This window comes from Heloderma suspectum, chromosome 3, assembly GCF_057233095.1.
Source record: "Heloderma suspectum isolate Gila_16-S chromosome 3, 16-S_ref, whole genome shotgun sequence".
NCBI classification, from domain to species: Eukaryota; Metazoa; Chordata; class Lepidosauria; order Squamata; family Helodermatidae; genus Heloderma; species Heloderma suspectum.
The window spans coordinates 29,856,563-29,871,700 of record NC_139460.1 but is presented as its reverse complement, the minus strand read 5'-3'; the positions used below and the strand labels follow the sequence as shown (position 1 = coordinate 29,871,700).

At 46.6% G+C, this 15,138-nt stretch overlaps 1 protein-coding gene across 5 annotated transcripts in view; it reads left to right on the top strand.

The window, feature by feature from the left end:
• The window catches only part of ALKBH8 (alkB homolog 8, tRNA methyltransferase), a 69,497-nt gene that overhangs the window by 37,735 nt on the left and 16,624 nt on the right, over positions 1-15,138 (top strand). For all 5 annotated transcript variants that reach the window (XM_084842713.1, XM_084842711.1, XM_084842715.1 and 2 more), the window contains 3 exons: positions 2,829-2,935; positions 6,362-6,513; positions 7,151-7,407. In XM_084842713.1, coding sequence (XP_084698839.1) covers positions 2,829-2,935; positions 6,362-6,513; positions 7,151-7,407 — 516 coding nt within the window. The remainder of the gene's footprint in view (positions 1-2,828; positions 2,936-6,361; positions 6,514-7,150; positions 7,408-15,138) is intronic.

Sequence of the window (15,138 nt, the reverse complement as noted above, 5' to 3'; positions counted from 1 at the left end):
CCTAGGAAGGGAGGTTACAACAGCTGGGATTGTTTAGCTTGGGAAAAAGGCGAGTAAGGGAGACATGATAGAGGTGTACAAAATTATGTATGGTGATGAAAATGTGGGTAGGGAGACATTTTTCTCCTTCTCTCACAATACTAGAACCTGGGATCATCCCATGAAGCTGATCAGTGGGAGATTCAGGGCAGATACACAGCGTATAGTTAAACTATGGAATTCAATACCACAAAGATGTAGTGATGGCCACAATTTCGATGGCTTTAAAAGGGGTTAGACAAATTCCTGGAGGAGAAGGCTATCAATGGCTACTAGTCCTGATGGCTATACACTACCTCCAGTATCAGAGGCAGTGTGCCTATGTACACCAGTTGCTGGGGAACATGGGCGAGAGGATGCTTTTGCACTCCTGTCCTGCTTGTGGGTTCCTGGTCAACAGCTGGTTGGCCACTGTGTGAACAGTATGCTGGACTAGATGGACCCTTGGTCTGTTCCAGCATGGCTGCTCTTATGTTCTTAGCATGGACTCATTGCCATCTGTTAATATGTCATGTTATTGGTAGGCTGCAGTTAGCCCTGGTAGGTTTGCACCGCTGTCTGGTAGTTTACCTCTAGCTGCTGCTTTGAGTTCAACTTGTAGATAACTAAAGATGAACACTGCAACTTTTTGGGTATGTCAAGTCAAGGAGCGACTTGTTTAAGTGCCTGCCATTCTTAGCTGCATCTTTTCAGGGCTGAATCTCTTGATCATCCCTTGAAACCCACAACTGGCCCTTGGTTCACAGTCTCGACACACAGGGTCTAAGACCCCATTGTCACATACCAGCATGAAAACGATTTCCCTTAATATATACATCAAGACAGAATTGGTCTTGGTTGCCCTGATGGATGACCTTCTTAAGGAGAGGGGCAGAGGGAGTTCAACCCAGTTACTTCTTCTTGATCTCTTGGTGATTTTTGATACTGTTGACCATAATATCCTCCTGGACCATCTCTGTGAGTTGGGAGTTGGCATCATTTTATGGTGGTTCAGGGCCTACTTTTGGGGTCAGTTCCAGAGAATAACATTGGGTGATGGTGCCTCAGCCCCCTGGAAGTTGAACTGTGGGGTGTTATTTTGTCCCCAATGTTGTTTAACATCTATGTGAAGCAGTCATATAGCAGATTTGCTGCAGCTCTATTTCTCTGTAACATCTGAATCAGGAGAGGCCATGCACGTTCTGAACCAGTGCCTGAATGCAGATATGGGCAGGCTAATAAAGTGAAGCTGAATCCTGATAAGACAGAGACCCTATGGGTGGGCAGTTCCCAGGTCTGGGAACTGGGTTGTTTATACCTGTGCTGGATGGGGCTGCAGTCCCCCTGAAGGAACAGATACATAGTTTGGAGGTAGTCCTGGGCAGTGCAACCCTGTTGATTTTCTTAGACCTCTCAGCAGCTTCTGATACCATCAATCCTTCTGGATAGGCTATCTGGGCTGGGAGTTGGAGGTGCCGCACTGCAGTGGTTCCACTCCTGCTTGGATGGCCGATTCCAGAAGGTGGTGCTTGGGGATTATTGCTTTGTCCTTTGGTAGTTCTGCCATAGTGTGCCACAGGGTTCTATTTTATTCGCCATGCTGTTTAACATCTACATGAAAACTCTGGGGGCGGTTATCCGGAGATATGGACTGAGGTGTCACCAATATGCAGATGACACCAAACTCTGTCTCTGTTTCATCAAACCCAGATGAGTCAGTGGTTGTTCTAAACCAGCACCTGGGTGCAATAATGGACTAGATGAAGGCCAATAAACCGAGACTCAATTGAGACAAGATGGAGGATCTGTTAGTGAGTGGTTTGGCTAAGTGATGTTTTGGAGGGGGTTGCACTCACCCTAAAGTATCAGGTTCATAGTTTGGAGGTGCTCTTGGATCCAGCATTGTCACTAGAGGCACAGATGGACTCAGTGGCATGGAGCACCTTTTATCAGCTTAGGTGGATATACCAACGATGTCCTTATCTGGAGAGAGATAGCTCAGCTACAGTTATCCATACTCTGATGACCTCTCGTGTGGATTACTGCAATGCATTATATGTGGAGCTGCCTTTGAAAACAGTCCAGAAACTTCAGCTGGTCCAAGATAGGGCAGCGAGGTTGTTAATGGGGACTGGCCAATGTGAGCATATTCTGCCAGTACTTTTCCAGCTGCACTGGCTGCCAGTCCATGTCCAGGCCCAATTCACAGTGGTGGTATTAATATTCAAAGCCCTAAATGGCTTGGGGCCAGGTTACCTGAAGGATTGTCTCCCTGCATATACACCTGCCCAGACCCTAAGATCATCTTCAGCAGCCCTCCTCCGGGAGCCCCTGCAAAAGGAAGTGAGATGGGTGGCTACTAGGAGGAGGGCATTTTCTGCAGTGGCACCCCAGATGTGGAATGAGTTTCCCAGAGAGGTTCGCCTGGCACCTACATTATGCTCATTTCGGTGCCAGGTGAAGACCTTTTTATTCTCCCAGGCATTTTAGTTTTTCAGTTTCTGTTTTAAATCTGGTATTGTGTTTTAAATCTTTGTACTGCAGATAGGTTTTACTTGGTTATTATCTTTATTTTTATACTGCAATTTTAAACTTCTAAATTTTATATTGTATTTTATTGTCTTGTATTTTATGGTTCTAATTGTTGTGAACTGCCCAGAGAGCTTTGGCTATTGGGCAGTATAGAAATGTAATAAATAAATAAATAACCCAAATACTAAATTCTGCTGCCTGAGTATGCGGTTCTTGATTACTCATTGTTAATTGCAAGAAATAATAGATGATTATATCCTTTTTCCTTTTTTGTGCAGATTGTTATGGATTTTAGGCATCCAGATGGACGTGCAGTGGCAGTTGTGCTGCCTCAACGTAGTTTGCTAGTGATGTCTGGAGAATCCAGATACCTCTGGACCCATGGGTAGGTGTTGGCAGTCACAAGTTAATTATAATTCAATAATATAGTCTTTGTTTTGATGCAGTGGGAAAGGAGGGCAGGAAAGGCAGAAGCAAGGGGAAAATTTGGCAAACGCAATTGTACATATTAGGCTCAGTTTCTGTAGAAGTGAGGACTAACGGATTCAACCAAGAGCCCTCTTCATGTGTTCCTTCATGTGATCCTCAGCCTTGCTGTGTTGAGTAGCACAGTCTAGAGTCGAGCTCTACTCATGTTCTCTTCTTGATCGTGTGGAGAGTTCTACTTTCTTTCAAGCAAATGTGAGTAGAACGCTCCTGCAAACCTTGCTGCTCAAGATGGCAAGGCCAGGGATCTGAGGGGCTGGAGCTGGTACACGTGGGGGCGGAGCCAGCATGTGTGGTCCCATACCTGTCCCTAGTTTTAGCCCTCACACATCTGCATAACGCCTTCACAGAAAAGATGGGTTGGAGGAAGAAAGAGCGGTGGCACAGCATAGGCATCCTGGGAGGAAGTTTCAGACATAGTTTATTTATTTAGGATAATTTTATCCCACCCTTCCTCTAAGGAGCGGCAAGTGGCACACATGTCATCCTCACAACAACCCTGTGAAGTAGTTTATACCGAGAGATAATGACTGGACCAAGGTCACCACCCAGTGAGCGTAATGACTAAGTGGGCATTTGAACCGGGGGTCTCTCCAATCCTAGTCTAGTATTCTAGCCACCACGCCACGCTGGACCTCAGTGGACAGCAAGAGAGAATGGGTAGAGTTCGAGGTCTTCAAGGGAGTAGGAGACTTTAGGGTGGTAAAGCTAGCATAGGGGTGAGCAACTTGTGGCCCTCCAGATGTTTTGGTTTACAACTCCCATTGTGCCTCCCCATTGGCTAGGGCTGAACAGAGTTGCAGGCCAAAACATCTGGAGGGCCAGAAGTTGCCCACCCCTGAGCTAGAGGAATGAAGGTCACAGACAGGGATATATTAGACTTTGAGGTGGCCCTCTTTCCTCCTTGTAGATATGCATGTGGATTGTTCAGCCACCTGGATCTGCTCTAGCCATTTATATAGGCTTTAGAAAACAGATTAGATGCTTGACGTAATGCAAAGATGGTGAAGTGCTTTGTGTGTGTATGCATAGATGTGTTTTAGCTTTGCTGTATTCCTGCTTACAGAGGAATAATATTATTTGCCTGGCTGTAGTTCGTTCTGGCAGGGCTGAACTCGGCTCACCAGCATACAAGGCAATAATAGACTGAATGCTTGTCTTGCTGGGAGTCAAGTGCTGACGACTTTGAAGTCAGCAATTCTGAGGGGCTTTCGGTGCAGGCTGGACCACTGGAGAGCCAATTTCTTTTGTTCAGAGGCAAATTCTCCTTTAATGTAGCCGTTTGATTATCAAGTTGAGGAAAAGGCTTGGCATGAGAAAAAAATGGAGTTTTGCAGGATTTCCCTGAGGAAGCTCCACTGGTATGTACTCCCCCAATAGTAAATTGAGGCTTGCGGGAATAGCTTTTTGCTGCTTTGTACTATTTTCTCTTCATTGCAGTCATCTCATGATTTCATGGATTCCTTGGCTTTTGGCCATTAGGAATATAGGAACATAGGAAGCTGCCTTATACTGAATCATCCCCTTGGTACATCTAGCCAGCACTGTCAGCACTGACTGACAGTGCCTCTTCCAGCATCTCAGGCAGGATTATTTCTTCATCCGACCCAGAGATGCCAGGAATTGAACCTGAGACGTTCTGAATGGAAATCATGTGCGCTGTCACTGAGCCACGGCCCTGCTCTCGCTGAGGAGAGGTGGAATGGTGGCAGCTGCGCTCTTTAGGAATTCTGTCTCGCTAGCTAGATGCTCCATGCAACAGTCTACTAATTTTGAGTGCGTGCTGCTGTGGTTGGGTGCCAGGTCAGTGTAGGGATTCTGTTGCTGTACCGTCCAATCTGCTTCTCAACAGTCTCTCTTCCTGAGCTAACCAGGGAGATCTTGGGACTGGCGCTGGAGCATCCCAGGCTTACGGTTCTGGGGGATTTCAATGTTCATGCTGAGGTCGCTCAGTCAGGAGTGGCTCAGGATTTCATGTGCACTATGACAACCATGAACCTGTCCCAACTAGTATCTGGCCCTATGCATGCACCAGGGCACACTCTCAATCTGGTATTCTGCTGTGCTGGAGTTGGTGCTCTGAAGGTGAAGGAGTTACATGTGACTGTCATCGTGGGCACTATCTGGTTAGTTTTAGTTAGTTTTGGACTGTCTGCCAGCATGGACCTCCACAAGGGTAGGTGACTGATTAGAATGGTCCACCCGAGGCATGTTTTCCTGAATGTGCTTGGGGATTTTCCTCCCTCATGTGTTGGTGGTACGTCAGTGGAATATGGAAATGGCCCAGGCCAGGCTCCTAAGCACCCCCTCCCTCTTGGTACAGCCAGATCACTATCAGAAGGAGTGATTCTATGGCAGAGGGGCCATAGCTCAGTGTGACAGACCACATGCTTTGCATGCAGAAGGTCCCAGGTTCGATCCCCGGCTTCTCCAGGTAGGGCGAGGAAAGAATCCTGCCTGAAACCCTCGAGAGCTGCTGCCAGTCAGTGCCGACAGTACTGGGCTAGATGGACCAAGGGTCTGACTCAGCTTCCTATGTTCCTGTGTTCCAGAGTCAAAAGATCGCATGTAGAGAACAAAACACATGATTTTGCTTTGTGGGTTTTTGCTGTTGTTGTCAGGAGCGCTCTGGCGGCTTCTCCCAGTAGATTCCAATAGCCAACTCAAGACACCCACCAAAGGATTTCTTTTCAAAGCTTTAATCCTTTTACAACATAATGACTCTTTCAGATGCTAATCACCAGCGACTAAAGCAAGGAACAGCAGGGTAGCCTAAGCTTCAAGTAGTCAGTTGATCCCCATTTGAAAGAGAGTCACTTGAAGACCCGGAACTTATGGGCTAGGGAGAGATCCTCCCACTTTCCCTTGGGTCCACGGGAGGCGGCCGTTGCTTGCACACCAAATGGGCGCTACACCTCCTTTCCGCGCCCTCCATCGCTCATCGCTCTTTGCATCTGCGTCGAGCATCTAAGAAGCCCCCCTCCCGCATTCCCTCACTGCCAGGGTCGCTTTCTATCTCTGGAATGCTGGCAGGAGGAATCTCTGCCAGGTGCTGAGCCTGGGAGGGATGAGCTGGCCCCTCTCCCACGGATAGCTGTTCCTCCTCAGAATCCGAACTGCTCTGAGGCTCTCTGGGCTCAGTTTCCACCCTGACAGTTGTTGAGATATTCACCACAGATATTCAAGCACTTGTCTCAGCATTTCACAGGTTTTTCAAGAACCATTTCATCAAATATGTGTCACATCTGAAAAATAGGACATTAAAGCATTGTTAGCAAAACAGAAATGAATGAAAGAAAAAAAAATCTGTTCTCTGTTTTTAAAGCATTACACCTAGGAAGTTTGACATTGTTCAAGCATCTGAAGGACAGAAACTTGGAATTGTCTCGGCTGACATTGGAGATTTAACCTTAAACAAAAGGGGAAGAAGGACATCTTTCACTTTCAGGAAAGTGAGGAGAAGCCCCTGCAGTTGCTGTAAGTTTCAGATCTCATGCTTAATACAAGTATTTTGGTGGGAACAGTGGCACCACTAGGGCTTGACCATGGGGCACTGCTCTGGGGCCCCGAAATGACAGCACCGGCAGTGGCAGTCATGCAACATCTTTTGTGTTACCCTTTAAACAGAGGCCAGGTGCGCAGCTGGGCAACCCCTTGTGCCTCATGAGGTGACAGACATTTGGAGGGGGCTGCAGGTAGAAGGGGAGCCCCTTCGCATGGACAGAATAATGTCTGTGATATTTTAGATCCTAGCCATAGTATTGACCATCTGTAGCTGCTGGAATGGGATTGAACCAAAGTCCAGTAGAAATACTCTGTCCACAATAGCACCCTGATCCACTTACAGTATCCCAGTTTAAACTGATGGATCCTTTTGAACTTGTCGAATGTTCCAGTTTAAGGGAAGATCACTTCCTCTTTAATAGACAAAGGAGTTGGCATTGTTATTATTGGACTAACTAAAGTTGCAATTAAAAATTCAAGATTTGCAACTCAGTTTGCAGCTTTGAGTGTTTTCTCCATGAAGTAAGTGCAGTTAAAAAGGACGGCTCTGGTCCAAAGCACAGTGTTGCTTTTAAAAATAAATAAATGCATATATTTTTTCTCCCCCTAGCTTATCCTTCTGTATGTGACAGTCGATGTAAAGATGCAGCGCCCCCATTCCCGGATGATGAGAGAGAAGCCTCAGAGCTCGAGAAAAAGTATGTCCATGAGGTGTACGAAGAGATTGCCACGCACTTCAGCAGCACCAGACACAGTCCATGGCCACGAGTGGTTGAATTCCTTAGGACTTTACCGTGTGGGTCTATTGTGGCTGACGTTGGCTGTGGCAATGGGAAGTATTTAGGAGTCAGCAAGGACTTGTATATGGTAAGGCACCATGCTACTTGTGTTTCTCTCTGCTTTGACGAGGATAGTTTGTGAGCCAAGCACAATACCTGTTAGAGTTATAGAATCATAGAATCATAGAATAGTAGGGTTGGAAGGGGCCTACAAGGCCATCGAGTCCAACCCCCTGCTCAATTCAGGAATCCAAGTCAGAGCATCCCTGACAAGTGGCTGTCTAGCCTCGTCTTGAAGGCCTCCAGTGTGGGAGAGCCCACCACCTCCCCAGGTAATTGGTTCCATTGTCATATTGTTGCTTCATCTGTGACACTTTTCCTGCAAGGAAAGCTTTTCCTTCCTTCCTTCCTTCCTTCCTTCCTTCCTTCCTTCCTTCCTTCCTTCCTGTCCACCAAAAAGAATTTCAAGGTGGCTTACAATTCTGTTGAGAAGACTCAGATGGGCTTGTTTATGCCCTCCTGCCCTTTTTTTCGCGGCTTCATTTTCACTTTTCAGTTTGATGCTAACTATAGTTTGCCATGACATCCAGATCAGCAAACCATGGTGACTTCTTGCTTTCCAAATCAGACTTGGACTAAACCACATTCTAAGGGAGTTTCCAAGTTTGGTTTGGAAGGCAAGTGCTATCCATACTTTGGAGTCAGGGGAAGGAAGGGAGAGCAAATGAGCCTGTATCTTGTTTCCAGTCCTCCAAACTGCAGTTTGAAGGGTCACCTGAATTGAGTCCATGTTCAAACAGCTATTACAAATTGATACAGTTCTTAAAACCCAATCAAACTATCATAACAATCCAATGCAACTATCATAATTGTTAAAACGTAATAATCATCAGCACAAAAATAAAGATACACAACTGTCAAGTGCCCAGCCTTGGGTCGCTCTTTGTGATGGATCAGAGAAGAAGTGCAAAAGAATTGCTTTTATTATGCAAACTACAGTTAGATCAGCAGTGCTTCAGATTACAGTCGGAATCCATGAACAGTCTCTAGACAGCTTTGCATAATACAGGACCACTTAGGCTACAAGCAACTCCCTTAGGTTAAGGTACTATGTTAGACAGTTGCAATGAAAACTGGCACCAGCTGTCTCTCAGACAACCTGAGTGGCTGGTACACCTGCCTTGTTGTTGTTGTTGTTGTTCAGTCGTTAAGTCGTGTCCAACTCTTCGTGACCCCATGGACCATAGCACGCCAGGCCTTCCTGTCCTCCGCTCTCTCCCGGAGTGTGGTCAAGTTCATATTCATTGCATCGGTGATGCTATCTAGCCATCTCATCCTCTGCCATCCCCTTCTCCTTCCAAAGAGCACTCAGGGTTGATTTCCTTTAGGATGGACTGATCTGACCTCCTTGCAGTCCAGGGGACTCGTAAGCGTCTTCTCCAGCACCACAGTTCGAAAGCATCAATTTTTCGGCACTCAGCCTTCCTTATAGTCCAGCTCTCACAGCCATATGTTGCTACTTGGAAAACCATAGCTTTGATTATACGAATCTTTGTCGGCAAGGTGATGTCTCTGCTTCTTACTATGCTGTCTAGGTTTGCCATAGGTTTCCTCCCAAGGAGCAAGCGTCTTTTAATTTCATGGCTACAGTCACCGTCTGCAGTGATCTTGGAGCCCAAGAAAATAAAATCTGTCACTACTTCAATTTCTTCCCCTTCTATATGCCAGGAAGTGATGGGGCCAGATGCCATGATCTTAGTTTTTTTAATATTGAGCTTCAAACCAGCTTTTGGTGAAATGAGCACAATTTTACAGTTTCTCCATGATCCAGCGAATGTTGGCGATTTCATCTCTAGTTCCTCTGCCTCTTCGGAACCCAGCTTGTACTTCCGGTAGTTCTCGGTTCACATACTGCTGAAGCCTAGCTTGTAGGACTTTGAGCATCACCTTGCTGGCATGTGAAATGAGCGCAATTGTACAGTAGTTTGAACACTCTTTCGCATTGCCCTTCTTTGGAATTGGAATTTAAACTGACCTTTTCCAGTCTAGTGTCCACTGTTGAGTGTTCCAAACGTGTTGGCATTTTGAGTGCAGCACTTTAACAGAATCATCTTTTAGGATTTTAAATAGCTCAGCTGGGATACTGTCATCTCCGCTAGCTTTGTTGTTAATAATGCTTCCTAAGGCCCACTTGGCTTCACTCTCGAGGATGTCCAGCTCAAATTCAGTGACCGCACTGTCATGGCTATCAGGGACATTCAGATCTTTCCTTCTGTATAGTTCTTCTGTGTGTTCATTCCACCTCTTCTTAATCTCATCTGCTTCTGTTAGGTCCCTGCCTTCTTTGTCCTTTATCATGCCCATTTTTGCACAAAACGTTCCCTTGAGATCTCCGATGTTCTTGAAAAGATCTCTAGCGTTTCCCATTCTATTGTTTTCCTCGATTTCTTTGCATTGTTCATTTAAGAAGGCCTTCTTGTCTCTCCTTGCTATTCTCTGGAAATCTGCATTCAGTTGGATATATCTTCCCCTTTCTCCCTTGCTTTTCGCTTCCCTTCTTTCCTCAGCGACTTGTAAAGCCTCATCAGACAGCCACTTTGCTTTCTTGCATTTCTTTTTCTTTGGGATGGATTGAGTTGCTGCCTCCTGAACAATGTTACGGACCTCCGTCCATAGTTCCTCAAGCATTCTGTCTATCAGGTCTAATTTCTTAAATGTATTCATCACCTCCACTGTATATTCATAAGGGATATGATTTAGGTCATACCTGAATGGTTTAGTGGTTTTCCCTACGTTCTTCAATTGAAGCCGAAATATTGCAATAAGAAGCTCATGATCTGAGCCACAGTCAGCTCCAGGTCTTGTTTTTACTGACTGTATGGAGCTTCTCTATCTTTGGCTGCAAAGTATATAATCAATCTGATTTCGGCATTGACCATCTGGTGATGTCCATGTGTAGAGTCGCCTCTTGTGCTGTTGGAAAAGAGTGTTTGCATGATCAGCGTGTTCTCTTGGCAAAACTCTATTAGCCTTTGTCCTGCTTCATTTTGTACACCAAGGTCATGCCTGCCTGTAATCCCGGTTATTTCTTGGCTTGCCATCTCATCTTGCCATCTCATGTTTGACTACCTCCAGCTTACCTTGATTCATTGATCTGACATTCCAGGTTCCTAAACAATATTGTTCTTTACAGCATCAGATTTTCTTTTCACCACCAGACACATCCACTGCTGAGTGTCCTTTCAGCTTTGGCCCAGCCGCTTCACTCTTTCTGGCGCTACTTGGAAATTCCCTCTGCTCTTCCCCAGTAGTATATTGGACACCTTCCGACCTGAGGGGCTCATCTTCCGGCGTCATCTCTTTTAGCCTTGTGATATGTTCCATGCAGTTTTCTTGGCAAGAATACTGGAGTGGGTTGCCATTTCCTTCTCCATTGGACCACATTTTGTCAGAACTCTCCACCATGACCTGTCCATCTTGGGTGGCCCTGCACGGCATAGCTTATGGCTTCACTGAGTTACGCAAGCCTCTTTGCCACAACAAGGCAGTGATCCATGAAGGGGACACCTGCCTTAGGGTAGGTCTTTCCAGAGGGACCTTCCCTGCATGGCCAGCCTTTTGGAACGCCTTGTGAGTTGACATGGCTCCTATTGCCTAGCCCAATGTCTCATCCTGGGATCTCGTATTTCTAACTCCTCCCCCTCCTCCTCCTGCTCTGGCATTCCCACAGGCGAAGAGGGCTGTGGGTGGCTACTTTCCAACTGATTAGCTTGCACCACCATAACCTCCACTCTGGGACAGCTAGTCTCCTGCAACCTTGATGGCTCAACAAACCCCTCCGCCTCCTCCCCCTCGGACTCCAAGTCACCCGTGTCTCTTGAGGGTGCTTCTGCAGAGGTGCTGGGCCCAATCCCTACATCAACTAATAATGACTCCCTGCAGACCCCAAATCCTAGCGGGAATAAATGCCTCTGCTGACTTTCCAGAAATCAGCAGCTGCATGCTTTGTGAGGGAGAGCATCCCAAGGAGAAGGCCATTGCTGAAAAGACTCTTGATCTTCAGATGGACAGGAGTCACAATTCTGACAAACAAGGTATTTGGAGCAGAACTGCACCTGAGGACTGCAATATACAGGAAAGCTCATATAAATGACATCTATGATACTCTGGTCTAACGCCGTCTAGGACTTTAAATGCCATCACCAGCACCTTGAGTTGGAAGCTAACTGGTAACTGATATAGCTGGTTACATCACCAGCTGCAGCTTCCCAATGTGTGTATGGACTCATGTATATGATCATCTCACATGACAATGGTCACATTAATTTCACGCTTGTTCCTTTGGGAAAGTGGGAGGATATCATGTGAAAAAGACCAGCTGGAACGCTGTGCCGCCTGCCAGTCTCTCTGATCTTGCACATCCCTACTCCCTGCTGTGCCTGAAGAGGACTCTCAGGCCTGTGTACACACAACCCCGGTAGCGTCCTAGGCTTGGTCCAGGTGAGATGATATCCAATCACCCCGCCTTCTTCACGGAATTTTACGGGGGAGTCCAGCCTATGGGGGAAAGTTACAACAGCTGGGATTGTTTAGCTTACAGAAAAGGAGAGTAAGGGGAGACATGAGAGAAGTGTACAAAATTATGCATGGTGTGGAGAATGTGGGTAGGGAGACATTTTTCTCCCTCTCTCACAATACTACAACCCAGGGTCATCCTATGAAGCTGATTGGTGGGAGATTCAGGACAGATAAAAGGAAGTACTTCTTCACACAGTGCATAGTCAAACTATGGAATTCGCTACCCCAAGATGTAGTGATGGCCACCAATTTGGATGCCTCTAAAAGGGAGTTATCCTTCTCCTTCAGGAATTTGTTTGGCAATGGCTTCTAGTCCTCATGGCTATATGTTACCTCCAATATCAGAGGTAGTAAGCCTATGTACACCAGTTGCTGGGGAACATGGGCGGGAGGGTGCTTTTGCATTCATGTCCTCCTTGTGGATTTCCCATGGGCAGCTGATTGGCCACTGTGTGAACAGAATGCTGGACTAGATGGACCTGTCAGGGCCCAGATTCAGTACTGTAGGGGGCCTTGTAGGTTATAGCCAGGATTTGATTGGAAGTAGCCTAGAAGGGCTTGGGCCTATTCAGATTCTGGAATGTCAGAGTCTATGTGAGCTTATCTCTGCCAGTGTTCTCAGAGCAGAGCCAGGGGGAGTCACCTGGCTCCCTGTCCACCTGCTGGTCTGGCCTTGGCAGGCAGGGAGGCTGAAAGCTGTCCATGAGAACCTGACAGAGGTGGGGTGGGGTCTGCAGAAGGGCCGCCCAGGTTGAAGCGTCACTGCTGGAGGGCTGAGCAGTGCCGCCCTGTTTAGACAGGGGCCTTCGGAAAGGCTAAAGGCCCTTGTCTGTCAAGGGATCTGGGGGGGTGGCCTACAGTCATGCCTTCCCTTTTAAGCTGATGCAAAGGCAAAGAGCCTTTGCTAGGAACATCTCATCTTCATTGCCTGAAGCCTTCCCTGTTTGGATCGATCATCATCTGGGCTTTTGGAGGCACTCTGCACATGGACTGGAACACTGGATTGTTAAGGACTTGCCATGAAAGTAAGGCTTTTCATAGACTTGAACTCTCATTGCTGTGGATTGTGTGTCTGAGTTTGTAGTCAGCTCAGTGTACGGCAGGCTGGGTTTGATCTACGACTTTTGGGCTTCCCTCTTCCAGAACTCATGCAGCGTGGAGTTGCCAGTGCGAAAGCGGTGCCCTGGAACTCCTTGTGTGTGTGGGTATGCCCTTCCCTTGATCTTGATGGGCCTTGACCATGCAGCCTAGAGTTATCAACAAAAGATTCAAAGTTGGACTCTCTATGGGTGTGGCTGTTCAAGAAGTTATTGCCTGATTGCCTGATGGAGTCATTGCAGGAATCATTCCCTTTCTATGTCTGGGGTTGGAGCTGCGTGAAAGGATTGTCTGGGTTAGGTACCCAGGAACCCAGAGTCCCTTCCCTTGTGTTCAGAACCATGGCGATGGCAACGGAGAAACCATGTTGAGGATCTCAATCACGGTAGTAGTGTTTAGCTTTGGACTGTTCTGGAATTACATAGAGCCTATAGCTACTAACCATCAGCTATATGATTTCTGAAGAGTGTAACCATTAAGCTTTTGCCCCCTGCAATAAAGAAATCACACTGATTTGGGTGTCTGGTGTCAGATTGCCTGAGCGTGTGCACGGGGGGTGGGGAGAAATAGGGACCCTTGTTCTGAGCCAGCAGGGCTCTTTTTATATTCTTTGCTGTCATCTTCCTTTTGTTGCCCTTCTGTGCTTTCACACCACTTCTGCAATTTTTCTTAATAGAAAAAGAACTATTAAGGAAAAAAAGATGGAATAGTTGCACAATGCCTGCTTATTGTTAGCACTAGGAGCCATCCATCTGGAAGTGTCCCTAGTCACAGACTGCTGCTGTGGGTTCCAGCTGGGCATCTCCTGGCCATCATGCTGATGAACCACAGCTTGCTTGCTTGCTTCCTCTGCCTTTCGAATTCTTTCTCTTGAATATGTCCTAAAATTGCTACCCTTCATTATAGCAGAATAAATCTAGCCATTATAAACCTAGCCAGTTTGGCTGAGTGTGCCTGGATTCATGCTAGATTTATTGCCACGTAATGATACCTGCCTGGAGAAAGCTATATGTAATCATCTCCAGAAAAGTCAAGAAAATATGATAGCACAGAGAACAAAGTGGCATTTTTTTCAGGAAGTGCTTGAAGATTAAAACTCCAGGAGTGAAACTTCAGCTTCAGTGTACTTTCTACAGTTGCTGTTCAAAGTGCCAGACTTGGGGGGAGTACAGTAATCTTTAGACTAGAGCAAAATGGGCAATGTCTGGATTTTCAGCAGCCACTCTACCCTCCGGATCATGGTCTAAGGGCCAAAATTGTTTAGCGTCACACAGCCCTAATCCCTCATATATGATGGGGCTCTATAGTAAAGTCAATGCCACCAAGCAGTTTCACTGCTCTGGAACATATGCAGTCAGACATGAACAGGGAATTCCATACACTATTCATAGAGTTGTAACATTCCAGCACAGAAGACCCCCCCACACACTTTCTGAAAATAATGTTATGACCTTACAAATGTGTTTAGACCACATTGGTTAAAATTAGGTAGATTTCCAGGGGCCGGGTAAAATTGCTTTTTGTCAGGTGCTGCTAGAACTGTGTGGAGCTGAACCGTAGGTGGCAGCGTTCTTAGTAAAGAACCTTCCAGACTGACTCCGCCCACCCAGGCTGTCCCATTGGATCCTTCTGGACAGGAAGGTGTATAAAGGGCTTCCTGTTATAGCCGAGCCTTGCTTATTACTTTATTATGGTGTTTCCACTGTTTGAATGCAAGGGCCTTGAGCTTGACACTGGAAATTATTCCCAGTGCAAGTAATCAAAGAAGAACTGTGGTTGAGCTTTAGCAAAATCAGTGTTCAAGGCGAAGATAGTGATTCAGCAAGGTGTTGGAATAGAAAGCTGTGTACCACATGGCCTGCCCGGTGACCCCGAAGCTAGCCTGCTGCCTTCAGGTGTAGCGGAGGACACTTCCCCATTGCCAGTACTGAAGAAATGTTTAATTGTCAGTCCAGTTGGCTTTTGTACATGAAATCAGAAGGGGCACCTTATTGGTCTTCATCTTAGGCAGTAAAATGTCGTAGGCTGGTCCTGATTCTTCTCCCATCCCTCTCAACCAAGTGGCATGGCTCAGATGGGAGTCCATTGGACCGCCAACAACTCTGCCCCATTTTAGCCATTCTGCAGATGTATCTTTGTTGGC